Below are 17,939 nucleotides of genomic sequence, written 5' to 3'. Positions count from 1 at the left end.
TGGATTGGCTGCTGCTGTGGCAGTTGGGTGGGTTATTGTTGGCTGCGTCAAGGGCTGCTGTGTATCGGCTGCCATTGCTGCCAGTGGGCGTGCGATTGGCGGCTGCTGGCTGTGATCTTGCAGGTGGTGGTGTGTTTTGCAGCGTTCTCCATTCATGTGAGTGATTATCTGCGTTCCGTCTCCCCCAAAAAACTCAACAACTCTGGGCCATCTCCCCCCACTTTCTTAAATCGTAGTCCCCAAAAACGGGGCATCTTATACACGGGGACATGTTATACACAGAAAAATATGGTATGTTGTAGGTGGTGATTTGAAAACTTGCATTTCCTGTTATTGTTCCTGTACTATGGGGTGTGTTTGCCTCTACCATACCTAAAGCATCAGCTGCTTCAGGTCTCTTTTGGAGGCATATTATTTTGCCCAGGCTTTCCCTGATCCATAAGAACAGGTTTTTCTGCTTTTATATGCTTTTTATACTGCTGTTTTAACAATTTTGTGCTATGTTTCTGTTTTAACCTTTTTTATTGGTTTAATGTTGTATACTGCTTAGAGGTGTGTGTTTTGTTTAAAAAATGAGCAGTTTATAAATGCCTTTAATTTAAATGAATAAGGGGGGGAAAGTTGCCTTGCATCTCACTGGGCTTTCTGTCACTTTAAAACAATGAACTGTGTGCATTTCCTCTTCCTCACCTGCGGAACACATTTTAATTCACTGCGTCTCAAAAATGCTATGAAATATTGAAATGCGAAAGTCAACTGTTGTTGTACAGTTCTTTGTCTTTAAGTTGGTCAACACCCTCATATCGGCGCTCAGTGACAAAACAAGCTGTTGCACTAGCAATTAGTAAGTAGCAGCAATAACGAGCGTAGGTGGGAGATAATGAAGGTGGATATTTTACTGGATTTCAAGTGTGGCTATATAATTATTATAACGTTTTGCATGTACAGTGGTATCTCTGGTTACGAATGCGTCAGGTTATGAACTCCGCTAACCCAGAAGTAGCTGCTCCTGGTTGCGAACTTTGCCCCAGGATGCAAACGGAAATCACGTACCAGATGTATGCACGCAGCGGGAGGCCCCATTAGCGAAAGCGCGCCTCAGGTTAAGAACGGTTTCAACTTAAGAACAGGCCTCCGGAACGAATTAAGTTTGTAACCAGAGGTACCACTGTATATGTGAAAAGCATATTCTCTTTCTTTTCTAGAAGAATTTGTTTCCCATTCTCATATAATGATTTACAGGGGTTTTTTTGCTGGGGGTGATGGTTGCTTTAGGCATTTTTTTGCATTACAAGGAATCTTATTTTTCCACAGAACTTCATGGTTGCTTCCCCCTCCCTTTCTATTTCCTCTATAGAAATCATCTAGACTCTCTGAGGATGACATCAAGTTGAGAAAAGAGAGAGACCGATATCGTGCCAATTTCCTGGACCCTGCTGGTGTGCATGCAGCAAAAGGAGAGAGGATGGAAATAGAAGCCCTGGCCTCCGAACGTAGAAGCATCACAGTAGGGACTTCAGCGCGCACAGCGGACAACCAAACTCACTTCGCTTCCCGTGCTGCAAGCCACAATGGACTTAAAGACAGGCACGAATCGTTGGACAGTGAGGTTGCTAAAGAGATCAGGTACCTCGATGAAGTGCTAGAAGCAAACTGTTGCGATTCGGCTTCTGATAACCCCTTTAATGGGATGACTTCCTCCTCCCCTGAGCCAAGCGCATCCATTGTTGTGGATGGCTCTGGTCCATCTGTTCACCTTGCTAATGATTCCAGAGCACCCAACGAAAGCAGCACCATTGTAGTTCGTGGGCAAGCGGCTCCAGTCGTGGAGCACAGTGGAATAAACGTTGCGCCTGGGAAGCTTAAGCCAAATGGCCACTCCATGGGCATCCTGCAAGAGGAGCACTGTGACAGCCTGAAAGTGCCAGTGAGTCCATGCTCTTCCACAAGCTCGAGGTCTTCCAAGGATGGAGAAGCGACGTTGGCCACCATTAAGAAAGAGGCTAAGTTTGAGCTTAGAGCGTATCATGAAGACAAGAAGCCATCGAAGCTCTTTGAGGAGGAGGATCCAAGGGAGAATTACAGAGTGCGTAAAGTGAGGCCCTCCGAGGAAATGATGGAGCTGGAGAAAGAGCGGCGGGAGCTCATTCGAAGCCAGGCTGTCAAGAAGAACCCAGGTATAGCAGCAAAGTGGTGGAACCCTCCCCAGGAGAAGACGCTGGAGGAGCAGCTAGATGAGGAACACCTGGAGTCTCACAAAAAATACAAGGAACGCAAAGAGAAGCAGCAGCAGCAGCCACCAATGCCTGTGAAACATGCCTCACATTTGTCTGCAGCACCTGATCCAGCTAGCAGTAAAAAGGTTGATGTTGTCACAGAGCAAATAGATTTTTCAGCTGCACGGAAGCAGTTCCAGTTAATGGAAAATTCAGGCCCGCCAAATAACACAACAGCAGCACCCAAGAGATCAGGGACCCCCAAAATGTTCACCATACAACCCTTCTACAAACCAATAGGTCCATCTCAAATGGACCGGCGAACAGCCTCAGTTACAAAGCCTGTCTCTCCGTGTGGGCAGACTTTGCTAGTTGGTAACAACGATATTACTGTTGTAAAAGCTGAGAAGGTGTCTTGCATCTTAGATGACAATAGTGTTCAGAACATCTCTGGTGACTCAGTGAGAGTCTCTCCATACAGTGATGCCACGAAACATGGCCATTCTACAAAGGGATGGTCGGATGATGGCGAGTTCATGAGTGCAAAGGCAGTCTTTACAGTGGTGAGAGATGATGAGCAGGGCACCTTAGATCAGTTCTCGAGGTCAGTCAATGTGTCTTCCCCTCCAGAGGAACTGGACTCTGGGCTGGATGAATTGTCAGTGAGATCTCAGGATACAACCGTTTTGGAAACACTTTCCAATGACTTCAGCATGGACAATATAAGTGACAGTGGTGCCTCCAACGAGACAATGAATGCCCTTCAAGAAAATTCACTCACCGATTTCTCCTTGCCCCAGACCCCTCAGGCTAACACTCCTTCCGACTGTCGAGGAGACGGTATTTTTAAGTCACTTAGCGATCACGGCTTTTATTCTCCATCTTCACCGTTACTTGACTCCATGCTCATTGATGAGCAGTTAGAATACCAGGCTGGCCTACTGGTCCAAAACGCCATTCAGCAAGCCATAGCTGAGCAGGCTGACAAAGCAAGTTTTAAGCAATCTGCTGCAGAGCAAAAGAACCTCCAGGTCAAGGAACAGGAAGAGGAGGTGGTCAAGGCACCATGCTCTGAGAAACGGCACAATCCAACATTTCAGCCACCTCAGGTGTCCTCTCCTGTGCAAGAAAAGCGAGATTCAGCACCAAAGACTTCTGCAGCTCAAGACTCTGTACTCAGGGAAAGGCAAGTTCCACAGCCATCTCCTGTTGCTCACACCACCAGACCAGTCACTGTGGAGGAAACCAAGCCAGAAGTCAGCTATTTCAGCAAGTATTCAGAAGCCGCTGAGCTAAGGAGCACGGCTTCTATTCTGGCTATGCAAGAAGCGGAGGTGACAGTAGGGCCTTTCAAACTAAGGTCAAAAAAGCAGAGGACTTTGTCTATGATAGAAGAAGAAATCCGAGCAGCCCAAGAAAGAGAGGAAGAACTGAAAAGACAAAGGCAGGGTATGCAGCTGGCACGCAGCCCTGTTGCAAAGAGTGCGCCTCCTCTACCCACCAGAACTGTGTCTTACAGAACTGCACCAGGTAAGAGCCTAACTTTTTCCTTAATCAGCAAAATAGATGCAGACCAGTGACAGCCAGCGTGGTACCCTTGATGTGTTTGTTACTGGACTCCAGTTCCCGTCAGCTCCAGCCAGAATGGCCATGTATGATGGGGGTTGTAGTTCTCCAACATCTGGGTTGGGGCAGCAAATTGGCTATCGCTGGTGGAGACTAGGTTGCTCTCAGACTACAGCCTTTCTGTTTGGTTGCAAACTTTCACCCTGACGAAGAACTCTTCTAGCAGAGCAAGCTTTGCTGGATCAGACCAACAGACCAAGAGTCCCACCTATTCCCTGCATCCTGTTAGCAAAAATGGCATCCAGGTGCCTCCAGGGTGCACATGACAGAACATGACGTTATTTCCCCCTCCTTATTTGTTTGTCTCCATCATCTGGTCCTGATCCTGCCATTCTGTTGAGTGATCATGGCTGGTTGCCTTTGATAGATCACTGCATTTGCTTTTGTTTTTTGAAGTCACCCACTGCATCCTATGGCAGGGAGTAGGCTAATCTGCAGTGGAGTGGGGGAATCTCTTGTGAGTTCCCTAGGAATAGGAATTCCAGAGAGTCTGTGGTGTACTGCTGGATATCTTGCCTGTATGAATGATGGAACTGCAAGAAGAGCCTCAACTGAATATATTATGGCATGGGAAGGTGCATATGGGAAAGGCACTTTATATCATTGCCATCTGCTTTTGAAATGTAAATAAGTGGTGGTCCACCATCCCAATAATTTTGGGTACTTTTGTTGCCTTTGATTCCAGTAGGGGATGGGAAGCATGGGCGTAACCTTCCTATTGATATCAGTAGATCTAATAACTATCTGTGCTACTTCCTAGAAAAGATAAATGATGTAGATGTAGAACAATAGCGTACAATGTAGATCAAATGATAGATGGGAGGGAAATAGGCTACAAAGGAGTGGGTGTGTCTTCAAAGTTATTTTTTCCATGTGGCATTCAGTCCTGACCTTAATGTCATCTGTTGTAAGATGTCAACTTTAAGGAACCTCCAGAAATTGGAACTGCAAGCTTCTGCTTTGAGAAAAAAAACCTGATTAAAAGTGGGCAAGCTGGCTGGCTGCATTTCAATGTCAGCAACTTTGGGAAGACTGCTAGATCCATCTTCAAAAGCATTTCCAAACATGTGCTTGAATCCGTGCCGGATTTACGTATAAGCTAAACAAACTATAGTTTAGGGCCCCACTCTCTTGGGGGGGGGGACCAAAAAATTTAAAGGGAACAAAAACTGGATGTACATTTCCAAAATATAAGTTAAGTTCAACAATTACTTTGATAAAATCCATATTTCATTATGTGCAAATGGCTTTAGATACCTATTAGGTCCATAAATTACCATATAACATATATTCAACACAAAAAAACAGCGACAATTTGTTGTTGACAAAAGGCAGCTGGACATATAAAGGGCCCCATTACCTTCAGTAGCTTAGGGCCTCATCAGACCTAAATCTGGCCCTGGTCTGCATTATTCCTTTAAGCTAATAAATATTCTCACTCTATTTCACAACTTTGCTAGAAACAAAGAAGGTGAATAAATCATCTTTTTTTTTTAACCCTGGCAAATAGCTAACAATAAAGCCTCATACAACTCTTTGCTAGTTGGGAATAGAATTCGCTGCTCAGTCATATTTTCAGGTTTCAAGAAAGTGGTGAACTGCACAGATTATATAGGTCAGGGAAGGGTTGTTTTGTTTTGCAATTTGCAGGAAACCTAGATGCTAGTAAAATGCTGGTGAAATGTGAGATACGGTTGAAAGGGAGGTAAACCTGGATTCATCTTTATTTAGAGAACAGTGAAGGTTCTGGGGAAAATATACAGGTTGGTTAGAAAGACAAACCCAAATAGGATGAATGCAAGAGTGAAGTAAACAGAAAAGTAATGTATGTATTGGTGGTTATACCTCTGTATGTAGTGCTTTTATCCTCCCTCTGTAGCATTCCTTAGAAGTTCTGTGTGACACAGGGAAAAGACGTTATAAATAAGTCAAAAATTTGATTGCTATGATCAATGAAAAAAATCCCTATGGAAAACCGCGTACAAAAATTTCCTGCTCTCTGTCACCATCTGGTGTTGCATGTTTATAGTGCATTCAGATTGTTGGGGGTTTTTTACTATTGTAGCTGAGTCCATAGTCGTTCACAGGCCTGATTTACCGTATTTTGCGCCCCATAAGACGCTCCGGCCCATAAGACGCACCTAGTTTTTTTGGGGGGAAATAAAGAAAAAAAAATTTATTTCCCCCCCAGGTGCGGGGCTGGAAGAACCAGGTCGGGGAACAGTGGGAAGGCACGCTCTGCCTCCCCGCTGTCCCCCGAGCTTGTGGGGCTGGCGATGGGGAGAAGTGCACCAGTCCCGCGATGGCAGGCAGCTCTGTGCCGCCATCCCGAGCGGGGCGGGACTTAGCGCACCGCTCGGGATGGCGGCGTAGACCTGCCTGCGGTCCCGCGACGGCAGGCAGATCTCTGCCGCCATCCCGAGTGGGGCGGGACTTAGCGCACCGCTCGGGATGGCGGCGTAGACCTGCCTGCAGTCCCGCGACGGCAGGCAGATCTCTGCCGCCATCCCGAGCGGGGCGGGACTTAGCGCACCGCTCGGGATGGCGGCGTAGACCTGCCTGCAGTCCCGCGACGGCAGGCAGATCTCTGCCGCCATCCCGAGCGGGGCGGGACTTAGCGCACCGCTCGGGATGGCGGCGTAGACCTGCCTGCGGTCCCGCGACGGCAGGCAGATCTGTGCCGCCATCCCGAGCGGGGCGGGACTTAGCGCCCCGCTCGGGATGGCGGCGTAGACCTGCCTGCGGTCCCGCGACGGCAGGCAGATCTGTGCCGCCATCCCGAGCGGGGCGGGACTTAGCGCACCGCTCGGGATGGCGGCGTAGACCTGCCTGCAGTCCCGCGACGGCAGGCAGCTCTGTGCCGCCATCCCGAGCGGGGCGGGACTTAGCGCCCCGCTCGGGATGGCGGCGCAGAGCTGCGCTGGTCCCAGGAGCGCAGGCAGCTCTGCAGGGCCACCGGGAGCGGGGCGGAGCTTCTCCCCCAGCTCCCGGTGGCCGGGCAGAGCTGCGCTGGTCCCAGGAGCGCAGGCAGCTCTGCAGGGCCACCGGGAGCGGGGCGGAGCTTCTCCCCCGGCTCCCGGTGGCCGGGCAGAGCTGCGCTGGTCCCAGGAGCGCAGGCAGCTCTGCAGGGCCACCGGGAGCGGGGCGGAGCTTCTCCCCCGGCTCCCGGTGGCCGGGCAGAGCTGCGCTGGTCCCAGGAGCGCAGGCAGCTCTGCAGGGTCACCGGGAGCGGGGCGGAGCTTCTCCCCCGGCTCCCGGTGGCCGGGCAGAGCTGCGCTGGTCCCAGGAGCGCAGGCAGCTCTGCACGGCCACCGGGAGCGGGGCGGAGCTTCTCCCCCGGTTCCCGGTGGCCGGGCAGAGCTGCGCTGGTCCCAGGAGCGCAGGCAGCTCTGCAGGGCCACCGGGAGCGGGGCGGAGCTTCTCCCCAGGCTCCCGGTGGCCGGGCAGAGCTGCGCTGGTCCCGGGATTGCAGGCAGCTCTGCGCAACCCTCGGAGCCGGTCTCCCAGGGTTGCGCAGAGCTTCCTGAAGCCTGGAGAGCGAGAGGGGTCGGTACGCACCGACCCCCCTCGCTCTCCAGGCTTCAGCGAAAGCCTGCATTCGCCCCATAAGACGCAGGCACATTTCCCCTTCATTTTTGGAGGGGAAAAAGTGCGTCTTATGGGGCGAAAAATACGGTAAATGTTATGCTGGCCATGTTTAAAAAAAACTTGCTGGAAGCAGAGAGGTAACCCAACACTGAGAAATTGGATACTAATAATGTTGGGTGTAGTATATATTCTAAAATTTACTGATATTGTTAAACACCAAGAAGAGAGACAAAGTAATAGAAGTTTTGATGTAAAATTGTCTTTGTTATGCACTGGGACAATAAGGTACAAGCTTATTAGAAATCTTGTGAATCGCTAGAAATTATTGTTCTTTTTGTGTGCGTCTATTATTGCTTTCGGGATGGGATTTATAATTATTTTAGAATACTTAATGTCTAGAAGATGTTATCAAGTGCATTGCACTGTAATAATAACCAAGTGCCTTTTGGCATCTAAAGGCTGGCAAATGTATTGAAAGATGTTTTCATGGACTCTCGTGACACTTCTTCAGATGCAGCTTCAACTACTACAACTTGCAGCTCAAACACGTTGACTATTTTAGTATAATTTTCCACAGAAAACCAGATAAGCCCTTATTTCATTTTCAGTTCTTTGCTACTTTTAGTGCCTTGCTCTTATTGGACTACATTTTACGGTGTCTATAGAGTTCGCACCCTCCAGCTAACCGCATAACACACCTTTGCTACTTTCTCTGATCTCGATATTATTTTCTTCACAGATATAACTGAGCTGAGGAAGAATTTACTATCCTGTATTCTTTTGTTACACTCAGGGCATTGTGCAGCTTTCAGTGAGGGACGAAACCATCCATGTGTACCAGATGTCTCATCTGTGAACACCAGGAAATTCCTAACAGGATATGACTGATGCCTCATGGCAGCTGTAGCTTCCCCCAAGCCTCCATTTATGACCCCTATTAGTGTCCATGAATAAACAGTTGCTTCACAAAGAGAGAAAGCAGGTTGCCGTTTTCGCTTCAGCTTCAGCTCACCCCCCCCCATGTATACATACATCTAAGGCTGCAAATCCTATATACCCATTTTACCTGGGAGAAAGCCCCACTGAAGTCAAGCATGCATACTTCTCAGTAGACATCTATTGTACTATAAATTAATTAATTGACTGGGGAGAGTCCTGAGGCCCCGGGACTGCCATTCTCCATCCCAATAGATCAGAGATCAAAGGATGCAAGTGGAAGGTGAATTCCCAGAAGGGTCTTAAAGGGACAGGGAAAATATTCTCATTATTTTGCTAGGTAACTTAGGTGTGCATTGACCAAACCAGCTCATTCAGCCCTAGCTCAACATTATTTTTCTGCTGCTGAATTTCCATTCTTGCTAGGTTATTTTGGTGTGTAAAGTGATGGGAACGAGTTCACTTCTCCCTTGTATGCCTCTTTCTTTGCCACAGAGGTGAGCACAAGATAGATTTCGGGCCGTTAGTAAGCCATGCACAGCCCTCTGTTTGCTGGGATTCTTGCAGAGAATACTGGTCTAAGCAGACCTTGGTCTGATCCACTGCAATGTTTCTTAATACCTTCAGCAAGAGTTGCATACTATGGACCACTTAAATGCAGAATTTGTTTCTGCCTAGACTGTCAAGACATTCTAATTACGTATTCTTGCTTTTTACGGATAATGCCTATCAGTGGATCATGATGATACTATGAAAAGTACAGCACAGATGGGGAAACTGGCCCTTCCAGAGGTTGTAGGAGTTTAGAAATCCTAGACAGTATGGTTGATGGTCAAAGCTTATGGGAGATGTACCCCAGAAACATCTGGAGGGCCACAGGTTCCCCTTACCATTCAACACCAAAGCTAGACATCTTCTGTTCTCCAAGAACCCTAGCAATTAGCAAGAACTAGGTGGTCCTCCAGTGGTTGATCTCTGCATATTTTTGCCAATGTGATACACACCTTTAGTTTTTATCCTAGTCCCAATGGAGACAATCCATTTCAGGTTGAACACTTCAAAGTTTGGTTAATTTCAGTTGGAGGGGGAAAACAAAGCCTGAACTTAACCCATTGAAATCTGTGGCACTTTAACATTCTTAACCTTTGCTAGATTCTGCAAAAACACAGATATAATACTGGCAGAGTATAACAGACAATTTTAATGGCCCATGATCTCTGTACAATCAGATCTTCTTTTGTGTCAAGCAAATTTAGTTTAATTCCCAGGCAAATCTTCTAAAGATATTGTACAAGTTTTCTCCCAGGATGAGTACCATAGTAGAAATGCTTGCTTTGTTTATAATCCATTGATTGTTTGGGTGGGGGTCAGGTGAGGGAGGAGATGACATTTGCAGTTCTTCTGGTAGCAAAATTTCAAAAATCTGTAGCAGGGGTGGGGAATCTTTGTCCTTCCAGATGTTGCAAAACTACAACTCCCATCATCCCTGGCTATTGGTCATGCTTGCCAGGGGTGATGGGAGTTCATCAACATCTGTAGGCTCTCTGTATCTGATCTACAAACTCAAAAATAAGCACACTTGGTCTCCTATGTAATTCAAGGCTGCATTTTGTTAAAACCATGGTGTTTGCTAGTTCCAGCCAGATTATCTGAAACCTTATATCAATGTAGCTGAGCTCTTCCCATTGTGGTAAATAAAAGCAATGGACCTCAGTTGTAAGTCATGTTGGTGTTCACTTCTTTCTTAAACTGACTATTCATTCTAAGCAGATATTTCTCTGTTTCTGCTCTGCCCCTGACCTCTAGTGGCCACAGTCATTCTAGCTCATTGGATGAGCTTCTCTTAAGATTTTTGTGTACGTTGGGTGCATAGAGATGAGGAAAATGTAGCCTGGGTAATTTGTTAACCTATTCAGATAGGTAGGTAGGTAGGTAGATGTCTGCTGTTATCTTCAGGGAAATGTAATGGAAGCTTTCCTTCTATCCCTTTTTGATCATGTGAACTACTAATCATGTTGGACTCTAAACTCGTTTATCAGCTGCAGACACCATAGCCAGTGGTGATAGGAGCTGGAGTACAATAAGATCTAGAAGGTCACAGGTTTCCCACCACTGATACAAAAGCTTCCCACCACTGATTACAAGGCAATAGGGGCACCATATTGGGAAAGGGGAAGAGTCTTTCCCTTCCGCTTCTTTCAGACTCCATTCCTCAGATATACCCGCATCTCAAATTACTATTTAAAGAGTAGTAGCATGTTGTTTTAAATACATTGCAATTTTTGCAATTTAGCCTTGCATATAAACAACATAGGGGAAATAAACCTTGCTAGGAAACTTGCCCTCCCCTACACTGAAGCCAATGAACCTAGCAAGCAGTTATTATATGCTCAAATGCAAAAAAACCACATACAAAAGCACGTTCAATGTCCTATCCAGGAAGCATAAATCCACAACAATCCATCATTTTTAGAGCAGTGAAAATACTGTAGTGGTGTTTCCCCTGCTGTGATACTATCAGCAGTTTTTGTTGTGGCAGTTAAACTTGTTCAACCTTGCTGTCGGAACTTCACTTCTATCCATTTGTGGCTGTGTACATTAGACTTTACTGTGACTGGTATTTCCTAGGTTATAGCAGTGGTAGCCCACTTTCCAGGCAGGTATGCAAAATTCATTGATTGAGAGGGCAACATCTAGTGCAGAGTCCAGTGCACTCTGGTATGCAGTGGAACCTTGGTTCTCAAACTTAATCCATTCCAGAAGTCTGTTCGACTCCCGAAACATTCAAAAATAAAGACGTGGCTTCCGATTGGCTCAGGCATCCCGGAAACAATAGCCAGTAGCCACATGGAAGGTTCATCTTCCGAAAAACATTGGAAAACCGGAACACTTACTTCCAGATTTTCAGCATTCAGGAGCCCATTTGTTTGTCAACTAAGCCATTCAAGAACCAAGGTTCCATTGTACAGTCAAACCTCAGTTGTCGAGCTTCTTGGAAGCTGAACAGTTCAGAACCCAAACACCGAAAATTCGGAAATAATTGCTTCCGTTTCCGAACGTGCCTCAGAAGTCGAATGGCTTCCAAGGCTCATTTTTCCTTTTTTCCCCATTGACTTTGCAGCCAGCTCTTTCATCCTTGGTTTTCAGATGTCAAACGGTCTTCCAGAACAGATTAAGTTCAAAAACCGAGGTTCCACTGTATATGAAAGTGCATTGGAACAGTAGCATAGTACTTGAGAGGAAGGCAGGAGTGAAGGCCTATATACCATAACCAGCTCCAAAGGTAGCCCTACCTCTGACCTAAACTACCATAAGTGTCTGTCAAAATTCACAGAAACGTTTCTTAAATAAAAAAATAGTTTGAGAATCTGAATGCAAAAATTCTGTCCTGGCCCTTCTTTCTTCATGAGGGCAAACTACCTTGACTCAGTAATTATCTCTTCAGCCCATGCTTAATTTCAGCTCTCTTTCCTTTTGGAAGTATGGTGGTGTGGTTTTGGGGATTTTATTTTTTTCCAGAATCTTGCTTGCAAGTCTGTTACCTAGAGAAGGAAATTCTGATTGGGTCTTTGCAGGTAAAATAGAGAAGATCAAGCCACCTCCATCCCCAACCGCTGAAGGGCCCCCCTCGCATTCCGACTCGGCATCAGACGAATCGGGAGGATCCCAAAGACCCAAGAACCTGATGCAGACTCTTATGGAAGATTATGAAAGTCACAAAACCAAGAGGCGGGAGAGGATGGATGAGAGCAGCGTAAGCATATTCTGTTTCCTCTGCCCCCAATGCCCCTCCTTTTTTTGCACACAGTAGGGTTTTTTTAAAAAATAAAAATTAACAAGTTTCTAAAACTTTTCTAGATCACCTTTCCAGAATTCAGCACAAGAAGGCAATGTGCAGGGCCAGTTTCAGGCACACTTATTATGGGTTCCGTTCTGAAAAGGGTCTTTTTAAATGGTACCCTTCTGTTGGGGGCTTTTATAAAGAAAAAGCAGTGATAGCACTGATACCTGAAAAACTTGCCAAGGTTATTGGACATTGCTCTTAATCAAAGCCATCTCCTGTAGGATCAAGTATGAATTTATTTGGTCCCTTAACCATACCTTGCAGCATGTCCACAAGGAACCCTTTTCCTTTCTCTCCCTCTCAGAGATGAGGAGTGCACATTGAATATGGCTGACCCTCCCCCCCCCCCCCGGATTGTGTACTTTTGTGCAGGGCAGAAGGGGGTCCTGGCAGTAACACTGTGTTTTCCACTGTCCCCGTGACTCCACTGCGGAGCTAAAATGCCATACTTAGATGCAGACGGATCCTCTCGCTTAGATGTTCCTGGGAAATCAGTGGGGCGCTTGGGGCCGAGGCACAAAGCTACGAGACCCTGCCGTGAGCAACATAACTACAGCACAAATATTGTCTGTTTACCTCCTCCCAAACAACCCTCCTGTTTTATCATCACAGCTTGTACCACACCCAGTGTTAAGTTCAAGGCAAAATTCCATAGAGATGGCATTTTGCTTGAAAGCTCAAGTCGAAAACTGCAGCAGAGCCGTTGTTGACCTTAAAATTTACTGCACGCAATCCGTACTTCTGTTCTTTATACTCGTGCAGCAGTTAAACACTGTGGAGGGTTTTGCTGCATGTTCCTTGTCTTGTGCAGTCGCTGGTGATTTTTTACTTGTAGGAAGTTGGCTTTTTATGTTGGCAGAATGACAGCGAATTTTCTGAACAGTGCCAACTGAAGTCTAGTGAGTACAAAATCAATAGCCGCCTGGCACAGGGAGCTTCACAAATTTGCTCCTCGTAGAGGTTAGTGGAACTGGTGAATATAAATGCTTCATGAGAAGTAGATTTTGAGATGCACCTGAGAGCTGGGAGCTCATGTGTCAATGCATGTGTCTTCCCTGGGTCATGTCCATCCGCCAGACCCCCTGTTTATATGTGCTGTTCAGTTGGAAATAACAGTTGTGGCACAATTAGCAAGACCAATAATATATTTAGCACCAACTGGATGCAAAGCACTTACTGGACATTTGAAACACTTCCATAGCTAAAGGGAAGAGATCTCTTCCTTTCTCTGCCTGCCTTTTCTGGACGAATCAGATAAAATGGTACAAGGCATATTATTATTATTATTATTATTATTATTATTATTATTATTATTACTACTACTACTACTACTACTACTACTACTACTACCACTACTACTGTTATTATTATTTCAAATAATGAATAGACTAAAATAATAAATTTAATTGTACCAGAATTCATCATTTAGATTGCCAAAAGGGTTAAAGCAGTGGTGACTGACAAACAGCTTCCTTGTTTTGTTTTTATTCTTAAATTGGCTACTATTTTGCTTGTCCAAGCAGGATTTTTTTTTAGGTTGGGGGTTTTTTTTGGGGGGGGGGGCTTGGTAACAGTCCAGGCTGCAATCCTGTGCATACTTACCAGGGTGTAAGCACCACTTACCTCAGTAGGATTTACATCTGAGTAGACCTGAATAGGATTGCACTGTAAAGCTAATTTAGCTGAACTGTGAGATAGATGCCAGTTCTCAGTTTAATTTGAACTCTCTCTGTCTTTTCTTTATGAACTAATGATGGTCTTTTCCTTTTCTGGCAGTACACCTGTAAATTACTGTCTAACAAGGTTACCTCTGAGGTACTTTTCAAGCACTTGCCTTTGCTTAACATCTTTTTTTTTATTTTTGCATGAGGATTTCAAATGCATGCTGCTGCAGTTTGCTTTCCATTGCTGTTTGCATAACCACTGAAGTGATGGCTTGAAAGATGACGTTGTTTTGTCCAAAATATCCTTCCACCACCACACCGAGCATTTTCACCCAACTGGGCCTTAAATTTCTTTTCTCCCCCCCCCCCCTTTTGGGGGACTAGGCAATGAATTTGAACAAAATGTGTGATGGGAAGTGCAGCTGGTTCCCAGGTATAACTGCCCCTAAACCAGGCATTAGGGACCTGTGGCCCTCCAGATACTTGGACTCGGACTTCCATCAGTCCCAGCCAGCATGGCCAGTGGTCAGGAATGATGGGAATTGTAGTCCAACAACCTCTGGAGGGCCACGGGTTTCCCATGTCTGCTGTAAACGATGATGGCAACTAGTACCTAGCCTCAGTTTTGGGATTCTGTTTACGATGGGGCAAGAAGAACATAGGACCACTTTCAAGATTCAGATCACAATATTTGAATTATGACTATGACTGCAGTCATGTGGTGTGCTGTGGTGTTCATCCTCATGACATAATGTGGGGAGTGGTCAAGAGTGATGCTCTGAACTACAATTATTATCATTCCTGGCTATTTGATGGTCATACTGGCTGACGCTGTTGGAAGCTGTAGACCACAGCAACTGGAGGGCACTGCCTTGATTTCCCCAATTTAAAGCGAGTGGGGGTGTCTGTAAACTGTGCACTAGATTTACAGCCCCGTGTGTACCATCCAGCGAAGTAATTACCGTATTTTTCGCTCCATAAGACGCACTTTTCCCCTCCTAAAAAGTAAGGGGGAATGTGTGTGCGTCTTATGCAGTGAATGCAGGCGGGAGGCTCTGTCAGCGCTCCCTTAGCCGCGCGCAGCATCTCCCGGGCAGGGGATGAAGGTTCCCCTTGCCCGGGAGAGGCTGCTCACGTCTAAAGAAGAAGCCAGGACAGCAAGCGGGATTCTGCTGGCTGTTCTAGCTTCTGGCTTAGCCATGGGATGAAGTCTCTGCAGGGGAGCGGGGAGCCTCCCTAAAAACTAGGTGCGTCCAATCGTCCGGTGAGTCTAATAGAGCGAAAAATACAGTAAAGTGTTTTCAGCTCCAGTGCTATCATTGTGATAGTGCTTGAACAACTTGATCACATTCCTACCGCAGTGTTGTAGCAATCACTGATGCTGCCATGCTAATGGTAGCACCCAGAGTGGCTAAGGAAACACAGCCAGATGGGCAGGGTGTAAAAAATTATTATTATTATTATTATTATTATTATTATTATTATTATTATTATTATTACTACTACTACTACTACTACAACAACAACAACAACAACAACAACAACAACAACTAATGGCTGCCCAGCCCTTATTGCAACATAGCTGTCCTTAAAGGGCAAGCAGTGTGACTCAAGCAGAAGATTTTTGCACTTCACTTACATAGCATCCTGGCAACCCATAGAAATGAAGGAGGTAGGGCTGAGCACCACTTTTGGACAAAGCTCAGCATCACCAGGTCTGATACCTCTCTGCTCTCAAAAGTTCTCAGCAGGAGTAGCAACTCTTCAGTTCTGAAACTGAAATGTTGCATTGCTAACTCATGAGTTTTTAAGATTGTGTAGGTCCATTTCCTCTCTGTGATTTACTACAAGAACTCTGGTAAGCGTCACATATAAGTGGGCAATGGAAAGGCAGAGGTCCGGGGGGTGGGGATCCTGAACTTTCCAGTGGAGTTTGGTGGAAAAGCCTATAAGCCTCTGCCCCAACCTAAATCAGATGGATTAAGTTTGCAGCATTTCTTCAAATCGGAATCCCCTAAAACTCAGAAAAGGTATAATGACAAAAAGACTTCTTAATGGTCCTCAAATGTCAAATTCCATATTTTTTATTTTTCATAACCTGTTGGACTGCTTTGCTTGGGTGGTGGGGGTATATGTTTTGGTTTTTTCCACCACCAGGGTTCATCTGCATTGTCTCTGTACTGCCGCCAGGCAACAGACTTGAAAAAAACAACCTCTTGCAGTTTGAGCAATATTCTTCTGCTATCTCGTTCTTTCCTTTGCGGAAGCAAACTGCAGGGCACAGCACAAATATGAATTTATGGCAAGTAAAAAAGGTAAAGGGTAAAGGGACCCCTGACCGTTAGGTCCAGTCGTGGACGACTCTGGGGTTGCGGTGCTCATCTCACTTTATTGGCCAAGGGAGCCAGCATGACTAAGCCGCTTCTGGCGAACCAGAGCAGCACACGGAAACGCCGTTTACCTTCCTGCCAGAGCGGTACCTATTTATCTACTTGCACTTTTTGGGGTACTTTTGAACTGCTAGGTTGGCAGGAGCAGGGAACGAGCAATGGGAGCTCACCCCATCGCGGGGATTCGAACCGCCAAACCCTCTCATTTGTCCATTGAACAGGTTATGAGCAGCAGAGATCAAGAAAGGAGGAAGCTGACTTATATGGAGTCAGACCATCTCACTCAGTATTTTTTTTAATAAATAATATTTATTGAAAATTTTAAGATTACAAAAAAACAAAGAAAAAAAGAAGAAGGAAAAAACAAGTAACATTTAAGCAATACGAATCAATTAAAAAAACAAGGTCAAAAAGAGGGGGGAAAACAAAACACATAATACATCAAAATCAAAAAGCAAAAATAGACAAAAAATTTAAAAACAAATCCAATATTCCCAAATCATTAACTGGCATTACCTTGTTTCATCGGCCTCCTCACACCTCCCTTTTTTGTATTCTAGTTATTAATTATCTCAGCAAATCCTTTCTCTTAACCATGGGACTTCCGGGTCTACACCAGTCATTCCCAAACTCGGCCCTCCCATCATCCCTAGCTATCAGAACCAGTGTCAGGGATGATGGGAATTGTAGTCCCAAAACATCAGTAGGGCTGAGTTTGGGGATGCCTGGTCTACACTGACTGTCAGTGGCTCTTTCAGGGTTTCCAACAGAGGTCTCTCACAGCCCTGCCTGGAGATGACAGGGCTCGAACCTGTTCTTTCTGCATGCAAAGCAGATAATTCTGCAACAGAGTTATGGCCCTCCCGCTCAGAAACATTTCTACTTGCTGTTGAATCTTTAACTGTACCTTATAGTTATTTGCATTAATTTTAGAGCTTATCACATACAGTGGTACCTCAGGTTAAGTACTTAATTCGTTCCGGAGGTCCCTTCTTAACCTGAAACTGTTCTTAACCTGAAGCACCACTTTGGCTGCCGCTGCGCCGCCAGAGCACGATTTCTCTTCTCATCCTGAAACAAAGTTCTTAACCCGAGGTACTATTTCTGGGTTAGCAGAGTCTGTTACCTGAAGCACCTGTAACCTGAAGCGTATGTAACCCGAGGTACCACTGTATAGTAAACAGTAGTATTCTTTTGCTAAATGCAGCATTTTGAAAATGTAAAAAAACCAACAACACAGGAGCACAATTCAGCCAGATGTAAGCACCATTGATTGTAATGGAAGATATTAAATGCATGCATTTACTTCTGAAATGAATGGGACTTCATTCATTGCTTAACTGTGGTTGGACTGCATTGCAACATACGTAGAAAATAGCTCAGCTGGTAGAGCATGAGACTCTTGAGATTAGGGTTGTGGGTTTGAGCCCCATGTTGAGCAAAATATTTGTGCATTGCTGGGTGGGGGTTGGACTAGGTGACCATTGCGGCCCCTTCCAACTCAACAATTCTATTGAGTCTTCTAGCCACAAGCTATAAATGTTACTAAGCGATGCATCTGAGTCTTCTTCAAAGGGCAGAACAATCTATTCAACGGGCGACAAAACTTCCATTACTCAAGTGTAATTACCGTATTTTTCGCCCTATAGGACGCACTTTTTCCCCTCCAAAAATG

General features: G+C 45.6%; 1 protein-coding gene across 10 annotated transcripts in view; it reads left to right on the top strand.

Moving 5' to 3' along the window:
* The window catches only part of PALM2AKAP2 (PALM2 and AKAP2 fusion), a 228,592-nt gene that overhangs the window by 203,300 nt on the left and 7,353 nt on the right, over positions 1 to 17,939 (top strand). For 8 of the 10 annotated variants that reach the window (XM_081176169.1, XM_081176173.1, XM_081176174.1 and 5 more), the window contains 3 exons: positions 1,358 to 3,746; positions 11,942 to 12,120; positions 13,987 to 14,025. In XM_081176169.1, coding sequence (XP_081032295.1) covers positions 1,358 to 3,746; positions 11,942 to 12,120; positions 13,987 to 14,025 — 2,607 coding nt within the window. The remainder of the gene's footprint in view (positions 1 to 1,357; positions 3,747 to 11,941; positions 12,121 to 13,986; positions 14,026 to 17,939) is intronic. The other 2 variants (XM_081176171.1, XM_081176172.1) reach the window with 2 other exon arrangements.

The sequence above is a fragment of the Podarcis bocagei genome (genome assembly GCF_964188305.1).
Source record: "Podarcis bocagei genome assembly, chromosome: 17".
NCBI lineage: Eukaryota > Metazoa > Chordata > Lepidosauria > Squamata > Lacertidae > Podarcis > Podarcis bocagei.
The sequence above is the reverse complement of the archived record's forward strand: the minus strand, read 5'-3'. Positions and strand labels throughout refer to the sequence as shown.